The 26,319-nt window shown below is 43.4% G+C and overlaps 1 protein-coding gene across 1 annotated transcript in view; it reads left to right on the forward strand.

The window, feature by feature from the left end:
- The first annotated feature begins 575 nt into the window (after positions 1-575).
- The window catches only part of cep41 (centrosomal protein 41), a 35,618-nt gene continuing 9,874 nt past the window's right edge, over positions 576-26,319 (forward strand). Inside the window, exons 1-7 of the mRNA XM_068005187.1 lie at positions 576-703; positions 1,516-1,579; positions 11,623-11,670; positions 22,574-22,635; positions 23,364-23,430; positions 23,751-23,910; positions 25,132-25,301. Of these exons, the coding sequence (XP_067861288.1) occupies positions 671-703; positions 1,516-1,579; positions 11,623-11,670; positions 22,574-22,635; positions 23,364-23,430; positions 23,751-23,910; positions 25,132-25,301 (604 nt within the window). The 5' untranslated portion in view covers positions 576-670. The remainder of the gene's footprint in view (positions 704-1,515; positions 1,580-11,622; positions 11,671-22,573; positions 22,636-23,363; positions 23,431-23,750; positions 23,911-25,131; positions 25,302-26,319) is intronic.

Raw genomic sequence — 26,319 nt, forward strand, 5'->3', positions numbered from 1 at the left:
AAGTTGATGATAAAACTTCAGGTGAACCGACCACCAAGGAGAAATAAGCAAAAAAAAAATTGGCCAGGAACCAGTGAGTGATTTTTTTTCTTTTTCCTTTTTTTTAGCCCCCCCTTTTTATAAGAAGGGGGGGGGGGGTTACAGTGTGCAGAAAACCAAAAAAAAAATAAGCGTCAAATTAAAATGTTATTATATCAGTCCAGGATGCACTCCAGTCCCTGCGGTGCCCACCGGTCCAGTGAGTGATGTGAGACCCCAACCTGCATCTTAAATGAAACATAAACAAACGCCGGTGCACCAACTTCTTTTTTTTTTCCCCTTCCACTACTGAAGCAGAGAGGGAAAAAAAATACTTTCAAATAAATTAAATGATTAACAGTTAAAAAAGGCAGACAAGCTTCCCCTTAACTTAGCCCCAGCCGTGCAAACGGCGCGAGATGCCCGTGTCCCCGGCGGCGGCCTAGGCGTTGCCCCGGCAACCGCCGCCGGCCACCCTCCCTGGCAACGGCCACCCTCCGCACCCCGCAATAAACCGCGCTCCCATTGGCTGGTTTCAAACACGCGAGCCAATCGGCATGATGTTTGGATGCCAGCGACGGTTAATTTTGCTCTCCGGCGAGGGTCCGCCGGCACTTTATTTATTTATTGATCGATCGAGGATTTCAAAAGGATGTCGGTGAAGAGTTCGATCGGGAATCCTCAGGTAAAGTCCGTGTGTTTGCGGCGGGGGGGTGGGGGGTGGGAGTCGTTGTTATAATGTCGGGGCCTTGACTGGCTGGTGGTCCCCGGGACTCCCAGTGCTGCTCTAACCAGGGCTCCTGCCTCCTTAGTGCTGGCTGGCCCTGGAGTGCAGTATTCAGGGGGAGGGGGGGGACGCTCTGGGCCAAGGCTGGATGGTGAGTGGCAGCGGGCTATTTGACTGTGGAGGTCGTCGCTGCTGAGCCCCATTCTGTCGGCACCACACTGCCGCGCATGCGCTCTGGAAGTGTCACTGGAGTGGTCAGTAGCAGATCCCCCCTCCCCCTCTACCCCCCTCCCCCCTCCCCCTCTACCCCCCTCCCCCCCACTCTCTACCCCCCTCCCCCTCTACCCCCCTCCCCCCCACTCTCTACCCCCCTCCACCCCACTCTCTACCCCCCTCCACCCCACTCCTCTACCCCCGTCCACCCCACTCCTCTACCCCCGTCCACCCCACTCCTCTACCCCCGTCCACCCCACTCCTCTACCCCCGTCCACCCCACTCCTCTACCCCCGTCCACCCCACTCCTCTACCCCCCTCCACCCCACTCCTCTACCCCCCTCCACCCCACTCCTCTACCCCCCTCCCCTCCCCTCCCCCCCTTCTCTCGACCCCCCCCCCCCCCTCTCTACCCCCTCCCCTCCCGACCCCCCCCATATCTATGCATGTTGCTCAGCCTTTATGGTTTAACATTGTAGCTAAAATCCAGGCATGTAGTATGATCTTTTTGTAGTTTTATTGTAGTTATTTTTGTCATTTTATGTTTTTCTCCCTAGTTTCTGAAGAAAAGAGTCGTACCAAATCCGAAGTACCAATATGTTCGAGCACGGATCGATACCGGTAAGTGGAGTGGTTATCACAATGATTTATAAAATCAGGATTAGTAGCAGAAACATTAAGTGGAAGCTTAAAAACAAGTTCTCCACACAAAGCTTTATAAGGATGTGGAATGTTTTGTGAAAAATGGCTAGTGAAGCTGAGTCAATCACAACATTTAAGAGGGAATTGGGGAAATACTTCAAGAAAAATACTAAATGGCATGGAGAAAGCAGAGAAATGGGATTAGAGTAGACAGCTCCTGTGGCGATCTAACACTGGCAGAGACATGATGGGCCAATTAGCCTCCTTCAGTACAGAAATTTCTATGATTACGCTACACAGCAAAAGGGAATGAAGGAATATGTTACAAACCAGTGATGCAAAGCTCAAAGGACATTATAAACTGGTGAGATTAAGTAGTATATCCATATCATCCAGTCTCTGAGACCCACTGCACTCTTGAAATACCCTGCTTATTCCCTGTAAAAGTAAAGTGTGGGTGGCTGATTTATATTTTCAGAGGTTTTCTTTCCCTAACAAGTATCTTGGCAGATTGTTGACTGTATGCTCCCCAGCTAAATACATAACATGGAAGTGGTGCACCTTCTGACTTGAACTATATTGATATTGGATTTAATTTTACTGTCAATTACATGTGAATAGCATAGTCTATATAAGCTGGCTAATAATGGAAAACTTGGAATAGCATCAGTAGGACAGTGCGGTAGCATAGTGGTTATGTTACTGGACTAGTAATCCAGAGACCTGGACTAACAATCCAGAGTTATGAGTTCACATCCCGCCACGGCAGCTGGGGAATTTAAATTCAATTAATTAAATAAAATCTGGAATAAAACTACCGGATTGTTATAAAAACCCATCTGGTTCACTAATGCCCTTTAGGGAAGGAAACCTGCTGTCCTTACCCGGTCTGGCCTATGTGTGACTAGACCCACAGCAATGTGGTCGATTCTTAATCGCCCTCTGAAATGGCCTAGCAAGCCACTCAGTTGTACAATCTTGCTACGAAAAGTCATAATAAGAATAAAACCGGACGGACTACCTGGCACCGGACATGACAAAGGCAACCCAAGCCCAGTTGACTTTGCAAAGTCCTTCTCACTAACGTCTGGGGACTTGTGCCAAAATTGGGAGAGCTGTCCCACAGACAAGTCAAGCAACAGCCTGACATAGCCATACTCACAGAATCATACCTTTCAGCCACCCGAAACATTCACTCCCTTCACCACCGAAGCACCGTGGCTGCAGTGTGTACCATCCACAGGATGCAACTCGCCAAGACTTCTTCGACAGTACCTCCCAAACCCGCGACCTCTACCACCTAGAAGGACAAGGGCAGCAGGCACATGGGAGCAACACCACCTGCACGTTCCCCTCCAAGTCACACACCATCCCAACTTGGAACTATATCGCCCTTCCTTCATCATCGCTGGGTCAAAATCCTGGAACTCCCTACCTAACAGCACTGTGGGAGAACCTTCACCACACGGACTGCAGTGGTTCAAGAAGGTGGCTCACCACCACCTTCTCAAGGGCAGTTACGGATGGGCAATAAATGCTGGCCTTGCCAGCAACGCCCATATCCCATGTACGAGTAAAAAAAAATAGCCATAGAAGTCACTGGTAGCTTGGCTCAACTGGTAGCATTCTTGTCTCTGGGTCAGCCGGCAAGGATATAGGTGTGGGGAAGGGAGTTTCAGGAGGGTCTTGAGGGACAGGGTTGCTGAATGGAGTTTGGAGCAGCAGAGGTCCAGAGGAGCACTCCTGCTCCTTCTGACCCCAAAAAGAAAAGTGAAAGTCTTAACATTTCAGGGCCTTTTCATGACCTGATCCTCTTCTGACCTGGTTCAGGCTGGAGTTAAAATTGCAGTCAGGGCTTGATGAAGTTATTTAAAGAAGGACTCTGCTGGCTTTGGGCATGCAACCTAGCCACCCATATCGAAGCCTGCATAAAAATTGCGGTCGGTGGGATCGGGGTGACTCGATGGTGGGTTAGTAAACTGGGCGATTCTTTTTTTAAATTTGTCACCTGCCTGGTTTCCATTGGGCGGGTAGGATTAAAATTTCCCCTTAGGTTTCATCACAAGAGATTTATGCTGGAACTTTCAACTTTGGTGGGGGTGTAAAACAGGCGATATACGATCGCCCGCCCGGTGAAGTCAATGGAACGGACAATCGAGTGAGGTGCGTAACTGGCAGCTGATCCAATATCACCCGTTTTACTCTCCCGCCCAAGTTGAAAGTTCCGCCCGTGGAGAAATACTGCAATTATACAGACTGCTGGTCAGACCTTATTCAGAGTATTGTGTCCAGTTTTGGCAACTCCACCTTACATTGATGCATTAGCCTTGGAGGGAGGTCAGTGATATTTTATCAGGATGATACCTGGGATGAAGAGATTTAGTTATGAGAAACTCGGTGAATTTGAGTTGTATTCCCTAAAGATGAAAATGTTATAGGATGATCAGATTCCAATGTTTAAAATAATGAAGAGAATTGACAGGATGAACAGGGAACACGTCTTCCCTGTAGTATGGGAATCCACAACAAGGAGACATAAAAGTTAAGCTGATTAAAAGTAATTGCAGAGAAAATTTTCTTCACATAAAGAGTTGTAAGAATGTGTAACACGTTGTCCCAGAAGGCCTTTTATGCAGAATCAATTGAGTTATTTAAAAGGCAGATGGATCCTTCCTTGAAAAATAGAGGTATTAAAGAATATGGAGTGGTGGCAGGAAGTCATATTAAAGACATAGAGCTGCCAACTAAATGAGGATCAGGCTTGGGCCATTTGGCCTACTTCTGTTTTTATGTAACAGGCTGGAAGTGTGGTAGTAATACTGCCCTAAGGTGCATTAAATACAGCCGATTCATAACAGAGAAATGCAGTTGTGCTCAAAATTTTTATCAGTCTTGGCCCAATGCTAGCACTCTCTCCTCGGTCAGAAGGTTGTGTGTCAAGCCCCATTCCAGAGATTGGAGCACATAATCTAGCCTGAGACCTCAATGCAGTACTAAGGGAGTGTTGCACTGATGGAGGTGCCATCTTTTGGTTGAGATGTCAAACCGAGGCCACGTCTGCCTGCTCAGGTGGATGCAAGAGATCCCATGGGACTGTTTGAAGAAGAGCAGAGAAATTCTCCTGGTGTTCTGGCCAATATTTATCCTTCAACACTTATTGTTGTTTGTGGAAGCTTGCTGTGTGCAAATCGGCTGCCAGGTTTGCCTATAACCAGTAACTACACTTCAAAAGTACTTCATTGGCTGTGAAGCACTTTGAGACATGAAAGACACTATATAAAAGCAAGTTTCTTTTTCTTCTATATGTGATGTATTAGTGGGTTTAAATATCAGTTCATCTTACTTTACTTGCCACAGTGCATGCTAGAATAGCCATTTATGAAATGAAATTATCAGTTGCAAGTGAATAAAACTCTTCAATAAAATGTCAAGTGAAATTATTCACCTCCTGATTGCTGCTTTGAAGTGCTCTAGAGATAACAAAGTAGGGTCAAGACAGAGTAGATAGAAAGAAACTCTTCCCACTGGCAGAAGGGTCAAGAACCAGAGGACATAGATTTAAGGTGATTGGCAAAAGAACCAAAGGTGACATGAGGAAAAACTTTTTTACACAGTGAGTGGTTAGGATCTGGAATGCACTGCCAGTGGGGGTGGTGGAGGCAGATTCAATGATAGCCTTCAAAGGGAAACCAGATAAGTACTTGAAAGGAAAAAATTTGAAGGGCTATGGGGAAAGGGTGGGGGAGTGGGACTTGCTGGATTGCTCTTGCATAAAGCCGGCACGGACTCGATGGGCCTAATGGCCTCCTTCCGTGCTGTAAACTTTCTATGATTCTAGACTGGTGAAGTAGTTCAGTCTTTACACTAAACTCACATTTTAAGCAGGAATATGTCTTATTAAATTCCAATGAGCAATGACAAGAGTAAAAGATATTTCTCTGTGCTATTCTATTTAATTGTTTTTTAATGAACTCTCGCTGATTGAAGAAATGAAAGTCTCTTCTCTCTGCTATCTATAAGGGCCCAATATGAAATGAGTTTAGGCAGGCTCAACCCAGTAACTATTTGTTTGGACGAAGTAAAGGAAGTTTCAGTTGATGATTACAGAGTGGCCAATTTGGGAAAATGTTCCCATTTCCCATTTTGGTAATGTTCAATGAAACTCATTAATAAATAGCACTTTCAAGTGAAATCCTTTAATGGCTCCTCTTTCCCTAGTGAGTATCCTTAGAAATAAAACCATCTTTTAAATAGAGTATAAATTATATAGCCTTGAACGGATATTTAGAATATGTAAAATAGTGGGAAATAACTAATGGTCGGTATGGATTTAGGAGGGAACGCACTGCTTAACAAATCTCCTCAATCTCTTTTGATATTAGAAGTTCCTACAATATCGATTTTTTTTTTGAACTTTCAGAAGGTTTTTGACAAGATGTCACGTGAAACTAATAATGAATCTAGGATAGAATGTTGGATTGGACAGGGAGGACTTGTGAGCGGTGTAGCATTTGACTGGTGGGAGGTGCTGAATGAAGTATCACAGGGGTCAATATCATAGAATCTTACAGCACAGAAGGAGGCCATTTGGCCTGTCATGCCTGTGCCGGCTCTTTGAAAGAGCTGTCCAATTTAGTCCCACACCCCAGCTTTTTCCCCATAACCCTGCAAATTAGTCATAGAGTCATAGAGTTATACAGCACGGATAGAGGCCCTTCGGCCCATCGTGTCCGCGCCAGTCATCAAGCCCTGTCTAATCTAATCCCATATTCCAGCATTTGGTCCGTAGCCTTGTATGCTATGGCATTTCAAGTGCTCATCCAAATGCTTCTTGAATGTTGTGAGGGTTCCTGCCTCCACAACCCTTTCAGGCAGTGAGTTCCAGACTCCAACCACCCTCTGGGTGAAAAAGTTCTTTCTCAAATCCCCTCTAAACCTCCCACCTTTTACCTTGAATCTATGCCCCCTTGTTATAGAACCCTCAACGAAGGGAAAAAGCTCCTTAGTATCCATCCTATCTGTGCCCCTCATAATTTTGTACACCTCAATCATGTCCCCCCTCAGCCTCCTCTGCTCCAAGGAAAACAAACCCAATCTTCCCAGTCTCTCTTCATAGCTGAAGCGCTCCAGCCCTGGTAACATCCTGGTGAATCTCCTCTGCACCCTCTCCAAAGCGATCACATCCTTCCTGTAGTGTGGCAACCAGAACTGCACACAGTACTCCAGCTGTGGCCTAACCAGTGTTTTATACAGCTCCATCATAACCTCCTTGCTCTTATATCCTATGCCTCGGCTAATAAAGGCAAGTATCCCATATGCCTTCTTTACCACCTTATCTACCTGTTCCGCCGCCTTCAGGGATCTGTGAACTTGCACACCAAGATCCCTCTGACCCTCTGTCTTGCCTAGGGTCCTCCCATTCATTGTGTATTCCCTTGCCTTGTTAGTCCCTCCAAAGTGCATCACCTCGCACTTTTCCGGGTTAAATTCCATTTGCCACTGTTCCGCCCATCTGACCAACCCATCTATATCGTCCTGCAGACTGAGGCTATCCTCCTCGCTATTTACCACCCTACCAATTTTTGTATCATCAGCGAACTTACTGATCATACCTTTTACATTCATATCCAAGTCGTTAATGTAGACCACAAACAGCAAGGGACCCAGCACCGATCCCTGTGGTACCCCACTGGCCACAGGCTTCCAGTCACAAAAACAACCTTCGACCATCACCCTCTGCCTTCTGCCACTAAGCCAGTTTTGTATCCAAAGTGCCAAGGCACCCTGGATTCCATGGGCTCGTACCTTCTTGACCAGTCTCCTGTGCGGGACTTTATCGAAGGTCTTACTGAAATCCATGTATACCACATCCACTGCGTTACCCTCATCCACACGCCTAGTCACCCCCTCAAAAAATTCAATCAAATTAGTCAGACATGATCTTCCCTTGACAAAGCCATGTTGACTATCCCTGATTAATCCTTGCTTCTCCAAGTGGAGACTAATTTTGTCCTTCAAAATTTTTTCCAATAATTTTCCTACCACTGATGTTAGGCTCACTGGCCTGTAGTTCCCCGGTTTTTCCCTACTCCCCTTCTTGAATAATGGTACTACATTAGCGGTTCTCCAGTCCTCTGGCACATCCCCTGTGGCCAGAGAGGTTCTGAATATATGTGTTAGAGCCCCCGCAATCTCCTCCTTTGCCTCACACAGTAGCCTGGGATACATTTCGTCCGGGCCTGGGGATTTATCCATTTTTAGGCCTGCTAAAACCGCCAATACCTCCTCCCGCTCGATGTTAATATGTTCGAGTATATCACAGTCCCCCTGCCGTATTTCTATGTCTGCATCGTCCTTCTCCATAGTGAAAACAGATGCAAAAAATTCATTTAGAACCCCTCCTACATCTGCCGGCTCCACACACACATTGCCATTTTTGTCCCTAATGGGCCCTATTTTTTCCCTAGTTATCCTCTTACCCTTAATATACTTATAAAACATCTTAGGATTTTCCTTTATTTTGCTCGCCAGTGTTATTTCATGGCCCCTCCTTGATCTCCTAATTTCTTTTTTAAGTATCCGCCTGCACTTAAGTCCTCTTCAAGTACAAGTCCAATTGCTTTTTGAAAGTTCTTATGGAATCTGCTTCCACCACCCTTTCAGGGAGTGCGTTCCAGATCTTAACCGTCTGTGTGAAAACATTTCTCCTCATTTCCCCTCTAGTTCTTTTGCCAATTATTTTAAATCTATGACCTCTGTTTACTGACCCACTTGCCAGAGGAACAGTTTCTCCCTATTTGCTCTATCAAAACCCCTCATTATTTTGAATACCTGTTAGATCTCCCCTTAACCTTCTCTCCTCTAAGGAAAACAATCCCAGCTTCTCCAATCTCTCCACAAGACTGAAGTCCCTCATCCCTGGTATCATCCTGGTAAATCTCCTCTGTACCCTCTCCAAGGCCTTGACGTCCTTCCTAAATTGTGGTGCCCAGAATTGTACGCAATACTCCAGCTGAGGCCTAACCAGTGATTTGTAAAGGTTTAGCATGACTTCCTTGTTCTTGTATGCAATGCCCCTATTTACAAAGCCAAGTATCCCATACGCTTTCTTAACCACCTTATCAACTTGCCCTGCCACCTTCAAAGATTTGTGAATATGCACCCCAGGTCCCTCTGCTCGTTCACCCCCCTCAAAATAGTACTATTTAGATTATACTGCCTCTCCATGTTGTCCTCTCAAAGTGCACTTATTCTCATTAAATTGCATCTGCCATGTGTCTGCCCATTTCACCAGTCTGTCTGTCCTCCTGAAGTCTGCTACTATCCTCCTCCACTATTTACTCTGATGCCAAGTTTTGTATCTTCCGCAAACTTCAAAATTGTACTCACAATACCCAAGTCCAGGTTATTTGTATATAATAAGAAAAGCAATGGTCCTAATACTGATCCCTGGGGGACCCCACTGCATACTTCTCTCCAGTCAGAAAAACATCCATTCACCACTACTCTCTGCCTCCTATCCCTTATATAAATGACCTGCATGCAGAAACCAATGGTAAGCTCATTAAATTTGCATCCAACACTAAAATAGAGAATGTGGTTTCAAAAGGGACATGCTTACTTTGGAAAGGGTGCAAGCAACAAGAATGTAAAGCGGTAGAGATATGAGGAAAGTATATAGAAAGGTCAAGCTTTACAGTCTATTGAGGTATATTAAAGTATTAAATGGCATGTAGGTAAGGTGAATCCAGAGTTTTACTTTAAGGTCAGCCAGACTAGTGGAACAAGAAATTAGTGAACGGTAAATTTAAAACACAACTAGAACGTTCTTTTATTCGAAGGATGATGAGTATTTGTAATGATCTACCAGGTGGTGTAGTGGAATTCAAGATGCTTTTGAATGCCAAGCTGGGTGAGTTGGAGTATTGGAGGGTTGAGCTCAATGGTTTGAGTAGCCTTTTGTATCCTTGTCTTTTTCTTATGTTATTAAATGACCATACAACTTTTTGTTTACAGATCCTCAGTCATTAGCAGCAATACAAATAAAATCTCTTTCAAGCAAATTTGTTGCCATCCATGACATTGATGCTGTGGGTATGAAATTGGTCTACGCCAGTAGCGTGAAATGGACTCATAGCGAATCAGCAGCCCGTTTTACACTGCACCCATTTTTTTTTCCATTGGGCACAGCGCAAAATGGGCTGCCGATTCGCTGTGAGCCCGTTTTGTGCTACTAACATAGACCAATTTCACCCCCTATTTGTTTTGCACATTTTTGCTTGTCAAGAGCATGGAGTGGATTGTTATCAGTCAGCAAAATGGAAAAGAACTTTCTCTGAAAAGAAATGAAACAGTTTCACCTAATTCTTTATAAAGTACTTGGGTGTTACAAAATAAATTAGATTTAACCTATAGTCTCATTGTGAAGTCTTTCCTTTTACTACCAGCTAATTCACCAGAAAATTGTTTTCCCAAAAGTGTTATTCTGCTTTTAGAGCCATAGAACCATAGAAAAGATACAGCACAGAAGGGGGGCCATTCGGCCCATCGTGTCCGCGCCGGCTCGAAGAACAACCAGGTGCCCTTTCTAATCCCACCTTCCAGCACCCAGTCCATAGCCCTGCAGCTTACAGCACTTTAGGTGCAGGTCCAGGTACTTTTGAAAAGAGTTGAGGGTCCCTGTCTCTACCACCAATTCGGGCAGCAAATTCCATACATCCACCACCCTCTGGGTTAAAAAGTTTTTCCTCATGTCCCCTCTAATCCTTCCGCCAATCAGCTTAAATCTATGTCCTCTAGTTCTTGAACTCTCCGCTAGGGGAAACGGGTACTTCCTGTCTACTCTATCTAGGCCCCTCATAATTTTGTACACCTCAATCAAGTCTCCCCTCAGCCTCCTCTGATCCAAGGAAAACAACCCCAGCCTATTCAATCTCTCCTCGTAGCTGCAATTTTCAAGCTCTGGCAACGTTCTTGTAAATCTTCCCTGCACTCTTTCCAGAGCAATTACGTCCTTCCTGTAATGTGCTGACCACAACTGCGCACAATACTCAATACACAATACTAGCCTTATCAGCGTTTTATACAGTTCCATCATTACATCCCTGCTTTTGTATTCTATACCTCGGCTAATAACGGAGAACATTCCATATGCCTTCTTCACAACCTTATCTACCTGTACTGCCACCTTCAGGGACCTATGCACATGCACTCCAAGGTCTGTCACTTCCTCTACCCCTCTCAATATATTCCCGTTTACTGCGTATTCCCTTTTACTGTTTGCCCTCCCTAAGTGCATTACCTCACACTTCTCCGGGTTGAACTCTATTTGCCACTTTTCTGCCCGCTCCACCAACCCATTGATATCTTCTTGGAGTCTACAGCTATCCTCTTCACTATCAACTACACAGCCAATTTTGTGTCGTCTGCAAATTTGCCAATCATGCCCCCTACATTCAAGTCCAAATCATTAATATATACCACAATCAGCAAGGGACCCAATACTGAGCTCCGTGGCACACCGCTGGAAACGGATTTCCATTTGCAAAGACATCCATCGACTTTTACCCTTTGTTTCCTGTTACTGAGCCAATTTTGGATCCAATTCGTCACATTTCCCTGTATCCCATGGGCTTTTACCTTTCTGACCAGTCTGCCATGTGGGACCTTGTCAGATGCCTTACTAAAATCCATGTAGACAACATCCACTGCACTACCCTCATCCATCCTCCTTGTCACTTCCTCAAAGAATTCAATCAGATTTGTAAGGCATGACCTTCCCTGAACAAATCCATGCTGACTATCCCTGATTAAACCATGCCTTTCCAAGTGACAGTTTATCCTATCTCTCAGTTTTGATTCTAATATTAATCCTAATTTTAGAGTTGAATTCTCAAGCACTGTGATCTGGTATTTATACTGCACCAGTTCTAAATAGTATTTTGATGTGGGTGTCTCTAATATGAAAATCATTCTGACTAGTGTGATTTTTTTTTAACGACTTAAATACTTTATTTTTGCAGGACACAGCCTTTCTAAGTATATGGAAAAGATTGAAGAGCTAAGAAAAAGTAAGTGATGATTTTTTCTCCCCCAGAAATGATGGTGAATGGTCTAAACTGTTATGTGAAATTAACAAACTTGGCATTCCTGATTAGTGGCTGCACTGGCCCTTGGCTGCAAATGAAATGCTTGTTAAAGTTGGGGTTGACATAATCCTTAGGGTGTGAAGGGGTGGGACAGCACAGGAGAGACAAGTGAGCATCTGAAATGCACCCAAAGCCAGTTGAGAAATAAAGAACTTGTGTTCATCATATCCTCAAGATGTCCCAATAGATTACAACCAGTAGATTATTTTGAACTGCAGTCACTATTGTTGTGCAGGCAAAGTTAAAGATAGAAAAGCAAACCATCAGAGCCATTACTAGACAGGGTACCTTTGCCCTGTACCTCTTTCCCTCCCACTCCCATCCACACAATTACACCACGGGGAGCAAGACTAAATGAATTGCTCTCAGTTTATGCACTACTGTGCAGAGAAACCTAACGAATTATGGTACCTTGCCCACCATGTAATCAAAATGTACAGCGGCTTCATAAAATACAGATATGAATGTAAACACGTGATAATGCAATAAAAGAAACCATTTTCTGTCCTCCAAACACCTGGTGTGGCAGGTGAGCTGCTCTACAGAGCCTGCTAGTGTCCTCCTGTACCTGGTTGCTCAGGGACATACAAGAGAATGCCTGGAGTGACTAATCCAGTTTTCTCCATGATTTAGGTGGACTGTATATTTTACCTAGAACTGCTGCTTGACTTAGTTTGCAATTGAAAATCCTCTTGCAAATCTCTTCAACTAAAAGGTCGGTATCGTAGAATCATAAAAAAGTTACAGCACGGAAGAACATAAGAACATAAGAAATAGGAGCAGGAGTAGGCCAATCGGCCCCTCGAGCCTGCTCCGCCATTCAATAAGATCATGGCTGATCTGATCCTAACCTCAAATCTAAATTCATGTCCAATTTCCTGCCCGCTCCCCGTAACACCCAATTCCCTTTACTTCTAGGAAACTGGCGATTTCCGTTTTAAATTTATTTAATGGTGTAGCTTCCACAGCTTCCTGGGGCAGCAAATTCCACAGACCTACTACCCTCTGAGTGAAGAAGTTTCTCCTCATCTCAGTTTTGAAAGAGCAGCCCCTTATTCTAAGATTATGCCCCCTAGTTCTAGTTTCACCCATCCTTGGGAACATCCTTACCGCATCCACCCGATCAAGCCCCTTCACAATCTTATATGTTTCAATAAGATCGCCTCTCATTCTTCTGAACTCCAATGAGTAGAGACCCAATCTACTCAACCTCTCCTCATATGTCCGACCCCTCATCCCCGGGATTAACCGAGTGAACCTTCTTTGTACTGCCTCGAGAGCAAGTATGTCTTTTCTTAAGTACGGAGACCAAAACTGTATGCAGTATTCCAGTTGCGGTCTCACCAATACCTTATATAACTGCAGCAATACCTCCCTGTTTTTATATTCTATCCCCCGAGCAATAAAAGCCAACATTCCGTTGGCCTACTTGATCACCTGCTGCACCTGCATACTAACTTTTTGATCTTCTTGCACTAGGACCCCCAGATCCCTTTGTACTGCAGTACTTTCCAGTTTCTCGCCTTTAAGATAATAACTTGCTCTCTGATTTTTCCTGCCAAAGTACATAACCTCACATTTTCCAATATTGTATTGCATCTGCCAGATCTCCGCCCACTCACCCAGCCTGTCTATATCCCCCTGTAGGTTTTTTATGTCCTCCTCACTCTCCACTTTCCCTCCCATCTTTGTATCATCTGCAAACTTTGATATGTTACACTCGGTCCCCTCCTCCAAATCGTTAATATGGATTGTAAAGAGTTGGGGACCCAGCACCGACCCCTGCGGAACACCACTGGCTACTGGTTGCCAGTCCGAGAATGAACCATTTATCCCAACTCTCTGCTTCCTGTTAGATAACCAATCCTCCACCCATGCCAGAATATTACCCCCAATCCAGTGATTCTTTATCTTGAGCAATAATCTTTTATGTGGCACCTTGTCGAATGCCTTCTGGAAGTCTAAATACACTACGTCCACTGGTTCCCCTTTATCCACCCTGCACGTTATGTCCTCAAAGAACTCAAGCAAATTTGTCAGACATGACTTCCCCTTCGTAAAGCCATGCTGACTTTGTCCTATTAAATTATGTTTATCCAAATGTTCCGCTACTGCCTCCTTGATAACAGATTCCAAAATTTTACCCACCACAGATGTTAGGCTAACTGGTCTATAATTTCCAGCCTTCTGCCTACTACCCTTTTTAAATAAGGGTGTTACATTTGCAGTTTTCCAATCTGCCGGGACCTTTGCAGAGTCCAGAGAATTTTGGAAAATTATTACCAAAGCATCCACAATCCCTCCTGCCACTCCCCTCAAGACCCGAGGATGTAAGCCATCAGGTCCAGGGGATTTATCTGCCTTGAGTCCCATTATTTTACTGAGTACCAATTCCTTAGTGATTTTAATCATATTTAGCTCCTCCCCCCCTCGAGCCCCCTGTTTGTCCAGTGTTGGGATATTCTTAGTGTCCTCTACCGTAAAGACTGAAACAAAATATTTGTTTAGCATTTTTGCCATTTCTATGTTTCCCACCATTAATTTCCTGGTCTCATCCTCTAAGGGACCTACATTTGCCTTAGCCACCCTTTTTCTTTTTATATAACTATAGAAACTCTTGCTATCTGTTTTTATATTTTTTGCTAATTTATTTTCATAATCTATCTTCCCTTTCTTAATCAATCCTTTAGTTACTTTTTGCTGTCTTTTGAAGACTTCCCAATCTTCTATCCTCCCACTAAGTTTGGCTACCTTATATGTCCTTGTTTTTAGTCGGATACTGTCCTTAATTTCTTTACTTAGCCACGGATGGCTGTCATTTCTTTTACACCCTTTTTTCCTCAGTGGAATATATTTGTTTTGAAAGTTGTAAAATAACTCCTTGAATGAACACCACTGCTCATGTACCGTCTTATTCTTTAATCTATTTTCCCAGTCCACTTTAATCAATTCCGTTCTCATACCATCATAGTCTCCTTTATTCAAGCTCAGTACACTTGTTTGAGAACCAACCTTCTCACCCTCTAATTGGATATGGAATGTAACCATGTTATGGTCACTCATTCCAAGGGGATCCTTAACTAGGACATTATTAATTAATCCTGGCTCATTACACAGGACCAGGTCCAAGGTTGCTTGCCCCCTTGTAGGATCAGTTACATACTGCTCAAGAAATCCATCCCTAACACACTCAATAAACTCTTCCTCAAGGCTGCCCTGCCCAATTTGATTTGTCCAGTTAATATGATGGTTAAAATCCCCCATAATTATAGCTGTTCCCTTATTACATGCCCTGACTATTTCCTGATTAATACTTCTTCCAGCAGAGTTGCAACTATTAGGAGGCCTATATACTACGCCCACGAGTGTTTTTTTCCCCTTATTATTCCTTATCTCTACCCAAACTGTTTCATTATCCTGATCCTTTGTCCCAATATCATTTCTCTGTATTACAGTGATTCCTTCCTTTACTAACATAGCCACCCCACCTCCCCTTCCTTCCTGCCTGTCCTTCCTGATTGTTAAATAACCTTGATGTGGAGATGCCGGTGATGGACTGGGGTTGACAATTGTAAACAATTTAACAATAACCTGGCATATTTAATTCCCAGTCGTTGTCACCCTGCAGCCATGTTTCTGTAATGGCCACAAGATCATACCCATACGTAGTTATTTGTGCCGTTAATTCGTCCATTTTGTTACGAATGCTACGTGCATTCAGATAAAGAACATTCAAATATGTTTTGTGACACTTAGTTCCTGCTTTTTCCTTTTTTAACACTTTACCTTTTACTCCATACCTTCTGTCCCTTCCTGACACGCTTTCCTCTGTCTCCCTGCTCAGGTTCCCAACCCCCTGCCACAGCTTTGATGCTGAGTTAATCGCCTTACGCCTTCTAGTCTTTATTTTTTCTGTCGTGCCTAAAGTACACTTTCTTTCCGCTGCTCTACGCTTTTCCCTTTCACTTGTTCTTGAACAACTGTTTGTACTATTTGTATTGTAGATTTCCCCTGGGTCTTCCCCTCTCTTGCTGCTCTCAACTTTATTCCCTTCTGACTCCCCGCTCAGGTTCCCATCCCCCTGCCACTCTAGTTTAAACCTTCCCCAACAGCACTAGCAAACACCCCCGCGAGGACATTGGTCCCGGTCCTGCTCGGGTGTAACCCGTCACGCTTGTACAGGTCCCACCTTCCCCAGAACCGGTCCCAATGTCCCAGGAATCTAAATCCCTCCCTCCTACACCATCCCTGCAGCCACGCATTCATCCTGTCTATTCTCCTGTTCCTATACTCACTAGCACGTGGCACTGGTAGTAATCCTAAGATCACTACCTTTGAAGTCCTGCTTTTTAATTTATCTCCTAACTCCTTAAATTCACCTTGCAGGACCTCATCCCTTTTTTTACCTATGTCGTTGGTACCGATATGGACCATGACTACTGGCTGTTCACCCTCCCCCTCCAGAATGCCCTGCAGCCGCTCCGTGACATCCTTGACCCTAGCACCAGGGAGGCAACATACCATCCTGGAGTCACGTTTACGGCCGCAGAAACACCTATCTGTTCCCCTTACAATGGAATCCCCTATCACTATAGCCCTGCCACTCTTCTTCCTCCCCTCCTGTGCAGCAGAGCCACCCATGGTGCCCCGACCCTGGCTCTTGCTGCATTCCCCTGATAAGCCATCTCCCCCAACAATATCTAAAGCAGAATATCTGTTTGAGAGGGAGATGGCCCCAGGGGACTCCTGCTCTACCTGCCTAGTCCTTTTACTCTGCCTGGCGGTCACCCATTTCCTTTCTGCCTGCGTACTCTTTACCTGCGGCGTGACCACCTCACTGAACGTGCTATCCACGATAGTCTCAGCATCGCGGATGCTCCACAGTGGGTCCACCCGCAGCTCCAGCTCCGAAAGACAGTTAGCCAGTAGCTGCAGCTGGACACACTTCCTGCACACATGGTCGCCAGGGACACTGGTAGTGTCCATGACTTCCCACATAGTGCAGGAGGAGCATATCACGGGTGCGAGGTCTGCTGCCATGACTTGCTCTTAGACTCTCCGACTCTCCTCCCGCTCTAGGTCTCTCCTTTTATACTGTGCTCACCTCTCGGACTCTCCTGCCTCACCTGTGACGTCGCACAGTAGTTGTCTCTTGTTGCAGGTCTGCTGCTGCTTTTTATTCCCCAATCTCAGACTTCTACTCTCAGGTCCACTGCCGCTCTGGGGAAAAAGTTAGGAAAAGCAAGGCAAAGCAGCGCCTCCTTCCCCCACTTCACTGAACTCCCACACTCACCAAACTCAGTTCACACTGTGTATCCGCACACCGTGCTGTTCGTACTGACAGGCCCCTGTATTTCTACAGTTGAGACTCAGATGAGTCAGGCCTGCCCCACCTTCAAGTACCAGTTGAATCTAGCTACCCAATTAACTTGCTACAGCAGCTCTCTCTGCTGAAGCCTGACAGAAACTTAAAAATTTAAACTTTAAAATTGAACTTAAACAGTTAATAGCAATTGAACTTAAACAGTTGGAAGCAATATGCACTAGATTTTAAAGAGATTAACCCTTAAACTCCCACAAGAAAGGAAGGCGACCATTCGGCCCATCGAGTCTCTGCAAATTCTATGCAAGAGCAATCCAACTAGTCCCACTCCCCCGTCTAACCCAGAGCCCTGCAAATTTTTTCCTTTCAAGTACTTACCCAGTTCCCTTTTGAAAACCACAATTGAATCTGCCTCAACCACCCCCTCGGGCAGTGCACTCCAGATCCTAGCCACTCGTCTGTTTAAAAAAAAGTTTTTCCTCATGTCACCTTAGGTTCTTTTGCCAATCATCTTATATCTATGCCCCCTGGTTATTGACCCTTCTGCCAATGGGAACAGTTTCTCTCTATCTATTCTGACTAGACCCTTCATGATTTTAAATACCTCTATCAAATCTCCTTTCAATCTTCTCTGCTCCAAGGAGAACAACCCCAACTTCTCCAGTCTATCCATGTAACTAGAGTCCCTCATCCCTGGAATCATTCTAATAAATCATTTCTGCACCCTCCCTAAGGCCTTCATATCTTTCCTAAAGTGCGGTGCCCAGAACTGGACGCAATACTCCAGTTGTGGTTGAACCAGTGTTTTATAAAGGTTCATCATGACTTCCTTGCTTTTGTACTCTATGCCGCTATTCATAAAGCCCAGGATTCCATATGCTTTCTTAACTGCTTTCTCAACCTGCCCTGCCACCTTCAACAATTCGTGCACATATACCTGCAGATCTCTCTGTTCCTATACCCCTTTTAGAATTGTGCCATATAATTTATATTGCCCCTCCTCGTTCTTCCTACCGAAATGTATCACTTCGCATTTTGCTGCATTAAATTTCATCTGCCATGTGTCCGCCCATGTCACCAGCCTGTCTATATCCTCTTGAAGTCTATCACTATCCTCCTCGCTGTTCACTACATTTCCAAGTTTTGTGTCATCTGCAAATTTGGAAATTGTGCCCTGTACACCCAAGTCCAAGTCATTAATTAATATATATCAAGAAAAGCAGTGGTCCTAGTACTGACCATTGGGGAACACCACTGTACACCTCCCTCCAACCCGAAAAACAACCGTTCACCACTACTCTCTGCTTCCTGTTACTTAGCCAATTTTGTATCCATGCTGCTACTGCCCCCTTTATTCCACGGGCTTCAATCTTGATGACAAGCCTATTATACGACACGTTATCAAACGCCTTTTGAAAGTCCATATACACCACATCAACCGCATTGCCCTCATCTACCCTCTCTGCTACCTCATCAAAATACTCTATCAAGTTAGTTAAACACGATTTGCCTTTAACAAATCCATGCTGGCTTTCCCTAAACAATCCACACTTGTCCAAGTGACTGCTAATTCTGTTCCAGATAATCGTTTCTAAAAGTTTTCCCACCACCAAGATTAAACTGACAAGCTTATAGTTGCAGGGCTTATCCTTACACCCTTTTTTTGAACAAGGGTGTAACATTTGCAATTCTCCAGTCCTCTGGCACCACCCCCCATATCTAAGGATGTTTGAAAGATTATGGCCAGTACCTCAGCAATTTCCCCCCTTATTTCCCTCAGCAACCTAGGGTGCATCCCATCCGGACTGGGTGAATTATCTACTTGAGGTACAGCCAGCCTTTCTAGTACCTCCTTTATCAATTTTTAGCCCATCCAGTATCTCAACTACATCTTCCTTTACTGAGACTATAGCAGCATCTTCTTCCTTGGTAAAGACCGATGCAAAGTACTCATTTAGCATCTCAGCCATGCCCTCTGCCTCCATGAGTAGATCTCCTTTTTGGTCCCTGATCGGCCCCATCCCTCCTCTTACTACCCGTTTACTGTTTACATACCTATAGAAGACTTTTGGATTCCCTTTTATGTTTACTGCCAATCTATTCTCATACTCTTTCTTTGCCCCTCTTATATCCTTTTTCACTTCCCGTCTGAACTTTCTGTATTCAGCCTGGTTCTCACTTGTGTTATCAACCTGATATCTGTCATACGCCCCTTTTTTTCTGCTTCATCTTTCTCTCTCTGTCATCCAGGGAGCTCTGGCTTTAGTTGCCCTACCTTTCTCCCGCGTGGGAATGTACCTAGACTGTACCCGAACCATCTCCTCCTTAAAGGCCGCCCATTGTTCAATTACAGTTTTGCCTGCCAATCTTTGATTCCAGTTTACCCAGGCCAGATCTGTTCTCATCCCACTGAAATTGGTCCCCCTCCAATTGAGTATTTTTACTTTAGAGTGGTCCATGTCCTTTTCCATAGCTATTCTAAACCTCATGATACTGTGATCGCTGTTCCCTAAATGTTCCCCCACTGACACTTGCTCCACTTGGCCCGCCTCATTCCCCAGAACCAAGTCCTGCAATGCCTCCTTCCTCGTTGGGCCGGAAACGTACTGGTCAAGAAAATTATCCTGAACACACTTCAAAAATTCCTCCCCATCCTTGCCCCTTATTACTATCCCAGTCTATATTAGTTGAAGTCCCCCTTTATCACAACTCTATGGCCTTTGCACCTCTCTGTAATTTGCATGCAAATTTGCTCCTCTATCTCCTTCCCACTAGTTGTTGGCCTATAGGATGCACCCAGTAGTGCAATAGCACCTCTGTTGTTTCTTAACTCTAACCAAATATATTCTGTCCTACTGTGAAAGAATACTATTCCATTCTGAGTAGGTTCAATGTCAGAAATTCACCATGGCAGCCAAGTATCTGAGCAAAAGGAGTTTTCCTTTTTTTTTCTTCAATTTTGTTTTCCAGAAAGGAGTTTTAAATAACTTTTCTGTTGAACTCCTCTGCGAGTGGCCAGTGGCTTTACAAAAGGCAATTTATTAAGAGTTGTAAACCCGTACAGGTACTTTCCCCTCGGTGAAAGGAATTGAAGACGGACTCTGAAAAGTTGCCAGATTTTCTCATGGATAAGCGACACTGCCTCCTTTGTTTGCGCAGCTAATTGCATTGGTCAGCACAGTAACTTCACTGTGTCCCAGGTAACCAGAGTGTTTAATGAATAGATTTCAGTAAATGGCCCTTTAGTTGCACAAGATAAGGTCATTCCACATAAAAAGATGTGTAAACTTAGCACAAAGTTTTGAGTGGATTAGTACAATTTCAGCAAGCTGTAGGAAGACTCAAAACCGATATCATAAATAACCCCAGTAAGTTTGGGGTTTATCAGCAGTTAAAGTAGAAAATTCTTTTTGAACATAAGGTTGACCTGAAAATAAACATGCATAATATTAAGTCAGTCGGCAGTTGTGAGGGATCACCAAATGGTAGTAAGCAAGATCAAGGTAAGAGAGCTCTTTGCTTCTTTATTTTTTTGTCATCAATTTGTGTGTCCAATGATGCTTAATATAAAAGGAGTGATGGTATAGTGAAATGATAGAAAGTGGAGTGTGACGGTGAAGATGCGACAGTTAGAATTGCATGGAGAGAGGATTCACGAAGTAAGGAATGCTGGAATTGCAGGAAAAGGGCACTCGCTAAAAAGGAAAAGTTTCAAATCCAACTTAGAATCCGAGTGAAGGGAAGGCAGCAGATGAATGCCTGTCGGAGACTGGTGTCATATGCTAACTAAAGTACCAAGGGGTGCATTCTGCACAACTTGCGGTTCTCATGAAAGCCGTCATACAAGCGACCTAGACTGTAGACACCATTGACCACCCCACTACAATTTTGAGTTATTTAAAATAAAAAATTTTAAAGTGTTTTAAATTTTCTTTTACCTTTTTAACAATTTTAGACAATTTACCAGTGTAGACAAATTAAGGGGCTTCAGGTCTCAGGCATGACGTGACATCATATAAAGCAGCCCAAAATCGGCGCATGACTACAATAACAACAACTTGCATTTATATAGCACCTCTAATGTAGTAAAATGTCCCAAGGCGCTTCACAGGACCGATATCAAACAAAATTTGACACCAAGCCACACAAGGAGATATTAGGACAGGTAAGTTTTAAGGAGCATCTTAAAGGAGGAGATAGAGAGGTTCAGGGAGGGAATTCCAGAGCTTAGGGCCCAGGCAGCTGACGGCACGGCCACCAATGGTGGTGTGAGTAAAATCGGGGGTACGCAAGAGGCAAGAATTGGAGGAGTGCAGAGATCTCAGAGGGTTGTAGGGCTGGAGGAGGTAACAGAGATAGGGAGGGGCGAGGCCATGGAACAATTTGAAAACAAGGATAAGAATTTTAAAATCGAGGCGTTTTGGGACTGGGAGCCACAGTAGGTCACGAGCTCAGGGGTGATGGGCGAACAGGATTTGGTGCAAGTTAGGATATGGGCAGCAGAGTTTTGGATGTGCTCAAGTTTATGGAACATGGGAGGCCAGCCAGGAGATCATTGAAATAGTCAAATCTAAACCTAACCAATGCATGGATGAGGGTTTCAGCAGCAGATGAGCTGAAGCAGGGGCAGAGACGGGCGATGTTACGAAGGTGGAAGTAGGTGGTCTTGGTGATGGAGCAGATATGTGGTTGGAAACTCACCTCTGTGTCAATTGAACTATTTGAATAGCTTGATCTTTCGCTGTAAGTAAAAGACACTGATAGCTCAAGGTACATTCAATAAAAATCTTGCCATTTATTGAAACAGAAGTAAAACCAACAAACTAGTGTTGAGCTAATACTGTTAAATACTGCTCTACTTTCTTAAGAACATAATCATTCATCCCCTCAAACTGTGTTGCATATTGCAAAGTTGGCAGTTGTCTGAATGTTGTAAGGGTACAACAGTGATTTTTAAAATGGCTCCCAGGGTTAGTCCTTCCTTTACGTATACAGTGAGCGTCTGTTAACGGGAACATTTATCCAGCCTCATTATTCAGTAGGTTAAGAACTTTTCAGTAAATGTAGTGTACTGTTGAAAGGAGTTAATAGGGGTCAGTGAGATTCTGGGCAATGGATGGGTCCCGAAGGTGATAGAAGCTCAAAAGTACAGTGATGGGTTAGAAATCCACATCAATATTTAATGGTAATTCAGCATCAACTGATTGATCCAAGGTCAAGATCATCTAACTGTACTAAAAATGTAATCGATAAAGCATGCTTTGTCACGGTTGAGTATTTAGCAATTGACTCGGGCGCTCCGCATTCCCATTCTGATATCTTGCTAAATGTGACACCAGCATTGTAGATGCCACCCTGTACCCTCCAAAGACTGCGTTTGGTGCAAAGAAGGTGCATTTTGCAAATTTAAGCTCTTGTGTATTTTGCAATGTAATGACTAATTTAAATTCTCATATTTCAATAATCATAATTAAATTTCCTTTTTTTCCCCCCTCTTGATAGATTATAGATATAAAAGAGATGAATTATTCAAAAGATTGAAAGTCACCACATTTGCCCAGTTGGTAAGTGCTTCCATTTATGGTTTGCTGCCCCGTGGGATATAGACCATGATTGGAATATTGAGTCATAAAAGATTCTCCTACTATTTCTGAGTTTCAGCCATTGTAATTGTTAGATATAATAATTATATTATTTCCTTTTAAGCAACTACAGAGTAATTTATCTAAGCTTGCAGTAATGACATTTGATGTTATTACTGTCAATCTTTCAGTCTGAAAGTTCTTAGGGGTGAATGACATGGAGTTCACGAAATGAATGTGACACTGACTAAAACCCCAATTGTGTTTCTTTTAGGCAAGACTCTGTTTTCAAGGTATTTTTTCTCCTTCCTCTTGGTTTCTGCCTGTGTTGCTCTGAACTGATTAATACAGTTTAAGGATAGATGTCCCTCAGATTTTTCCCTCAGCCCCTAGACTGCCTTTAAATCCCATGTAAACTCCACACAGTTGGGAATGATCTCGAGGCTGTTATCTAATTTTGAGTTCTGAAGATGGCTATAAACCAGTTGAATTGCATTGTTGCAGGTTATGATCTGAATGAAACCAGTGGCTTGTGATCACTCTCTTGTATGTATAGTGTGCAGGGGGTGGGGTATGCAAAATGCACATCCTTTGCACCAGTTGCAGTTACAAGAATGTGGGGAGAATTAAATTACATTTTAAAATATATTTATTCCTTCAGGAAATTTAGTACAGTATTTTACTTTTGATATACTTTGTGATACCCTTAGGTACTACAGGTGGCTTCTGTGAATGAACAAGATGATGGGATGCTTGAAGAACTGCAACGAGAAGAAGGTTGGTATGGAGCATCCCTGCTCGGTAGGTTACCTATTCTGTAGATAATTATGTATATCCATAATTAGATAAATTCACCGAAGTGTTCAAGGTAAAGGATCTTGTAAGACACTTTGCCTTGTTTACAACTAGAAGAGGGCATGATGATGGGTGACATGTTGCATCTGTTAAATAAATTGCATGATAAGAAAAGTAAAGTTAACAAAATTTAGTTAAGAGTTTGCACTCCTCCTAGTTTTGAATTACCGTAAAGAAATCTGCTATGAAATATCCTCTCTGAATGGACTTTTTGGGTTTGAATTTCACGTTGTTTCTGCCAGGTTCAAATTCAGTGCTATCTGCACCTGAGCCCGAGCTGCATGCGATAAAGGCCAATGACGAACGAGGTCCTGTGGAGATGCCACAGAAATCTCCGATAGAATTAATAAGTAATGATGAGACAGGCGAAAAGCCACTTTCACCCCGCTCCACCCTCCAAAGGTAAGGATTACCATGCTGAAAAAAGATGATGATTAAGGTTCTCTTTTTCTTCACCAAGTATTAGTTCCACCTGCCTGAAAATTAGGGAAGAACTTCGTAAAATAAGGCTTTGTAGTTTTAGCTTTATATTTAGGAATGAACTCTGGGTGATTTTTTTTTTAAAAAGCAGTAGATTTTGACAGCAGGTCAAACAGTATCTCAAAGGGAAAGGATACTTAACATTTCAGCGAGGATACTTCATTATGTTCAGTCCTGATGAAGGATCCCACCTGAAGCATTAAATTATGAATCTCCTTCAGATATAACGAACATGCTGTCCATTTCCAGCAGATAGTTGGCAGTTGGTCAAACTTTTCACTCACAGTTTGACATCTATTCTCAGTAATGATTTGTAAATGCCATGAAAATCCAGACATAGGCCCGTACTCATTTTAAATGTGATCAGCTTTATTTTTCTTGATTTGACTCAGTGCAAACAGTCCTGTATCAGTATTCCTACTGGAGGTCAGCTTTTGAGGACTGGAAAATTAATACTTTGCAAAAAGTACATTCTACAAGGTGAAGATGGAACTTAAAAGGCTGACTTTAAAGAAAGGAAAGTTTTTGTTTTTTAAGTTTTGGAAAATAAAGACCGAAGTTTGTGTCCATAATTTCCAACCCCCTCATGTTTACCCTCCTAAAGGTGTTGACTTTTGCTGGGATACGGTTCTATTGGCAGTGGGTACTCTCTGTTACCTCGTCCAACTGGTCACTCTTCATCTGTGAGCCTAGGCAATGGATGACCAGAACCTATTTGACCATGTGCTGAACCTGATCTTGTCCTCGTCTGACATGCACACATGCAGACTTTCACACAGGGGTCACTCGATAGGGATCAGCAGCGTGAACCCGCACTGATTTTCAGTTTTTTTTCCCTTCCCAAACCCAAGGCCGAGGAAGCCAATTGTAGTGCCCCTATCGCTGCATCTGTGGAAAGCAGCTAAATCAGACTGGGGACATTTCTGATCTCTCTGGCTCTGATCCATATTGGGCAGTACCCTTATCAAATAAGCTACTGTAGGATTATGTGTAGAATTTTTAAGCACCCACGTTTCTTTGTCCAAAATGTAACTAATAAACAATTTTTAAATTTTGTTTTTAAAGTTAAACTTTTAGTGTTTAATAATTGCATTAAAGTATGACCGTTTGTGATCTGCCAGCTGTTTTCATTTTTCTCTGTAGTGTTATAAGTGGTGTTGGGGAAATAGACCTAGAGAAGAAGACTCAGAAAATGTTCCACCCTGAGCTCAGTTCCTGTCCTGACAAACCAGATGGACCCTATCCAGACTGCCCTTACTTGCTGTTGGATGTGCGAGACCGTGATGCCTATGATCAGTGTCACCTTATTGGAGGTAATGGATAAAGATGTTTTTATGATGGACACGAGTGTGGTTATGGGGGTGGAGTTTAAATATTCATATATTTGTTCCAGGTTTTAGAGATTATTATAGCTCATCCACAAAAGCAATGTGACTGATACAGCTTCATGTTGTAAGTGGACAGTACAAGTAAATGTTTATCTTCATTGTATAGGCGATAATCTGGCTCAGTGAATCACCCTACCGTTATAGAATCCGCACGATTTTTCATTCCAATGATTTCAATTGAATAAAAATCGTGCAGGTTCTATAATAGGCAGGCATTCTGCTCTGCCAGCTTACCGCCCATGCAGTGAAGATCAAAATTTACTCCTATGTCTTCATGGAGTACTCTGAGTGACTGCCCACAAGATTAACTCTCTTTATTTTCCTTGTAATAAATTATTTGCTGCTTTCTTTATTTGATTCTTGCAGTTTTTTCTCCTATTGTTTTGTTAATGTTTTGGTCAGAGTACTGTGTTCTCACTGCTTGAGACAAACTGTGTTCCCTTCCTCCCCCAGTGATATGAAATAAAGCCTGGGATAAACGGTTATGTCTAATGAATTTATGCTCCTGACACAGAGCTTTGTGTGCCACCAGTATACATTAAGGCATGAAGGCCAGTACACCCCCACAGGACTAATAGATAAAAATCATGTGGGATGCACTGACCTTAGTGTCCGAATTCCCAACACATGCTCCCAGCATGTGAAGCTCTGCCTCAGAGAGCAAATTCATAACACCTATAAAAGCTCTTGTGATCGCAGATCTTTAGTTTTGTGTGTGTGTAATTCTTACCATCAACAAATAAGAAGATATTAAATAGCAGCAGTTATTTAGCAATTACATTTTAGAATTAAATTACTAATAATTTATAGATTTTTTTTCCCCCATACTCTGGAGGGCAGCGATGTACTCTGGATAGAAGGCCTTTGTGTGAAATGCTGGAGAAGCTGGCCTGAGGAGCTTATTTCTCTTTAGTTCTGTGCATCACTGGGATTCAGTTCTTTG

This window comes from Heptranchias perlo, chromosome 24 (genome assembly GCF_035084215.1).
Source record: "Heptranchias perlo isolate sHepPer1 chromosome 24, sHepPer1.hap1, whole genome shotgun sequence".
Taxonomy (NCBI): Eukaryota; Metazoa; Chordata; class Chondrichthyes; order Hexanchiformes; family Hexanchidae; genus Heptranchias; species Heptranchias perlo.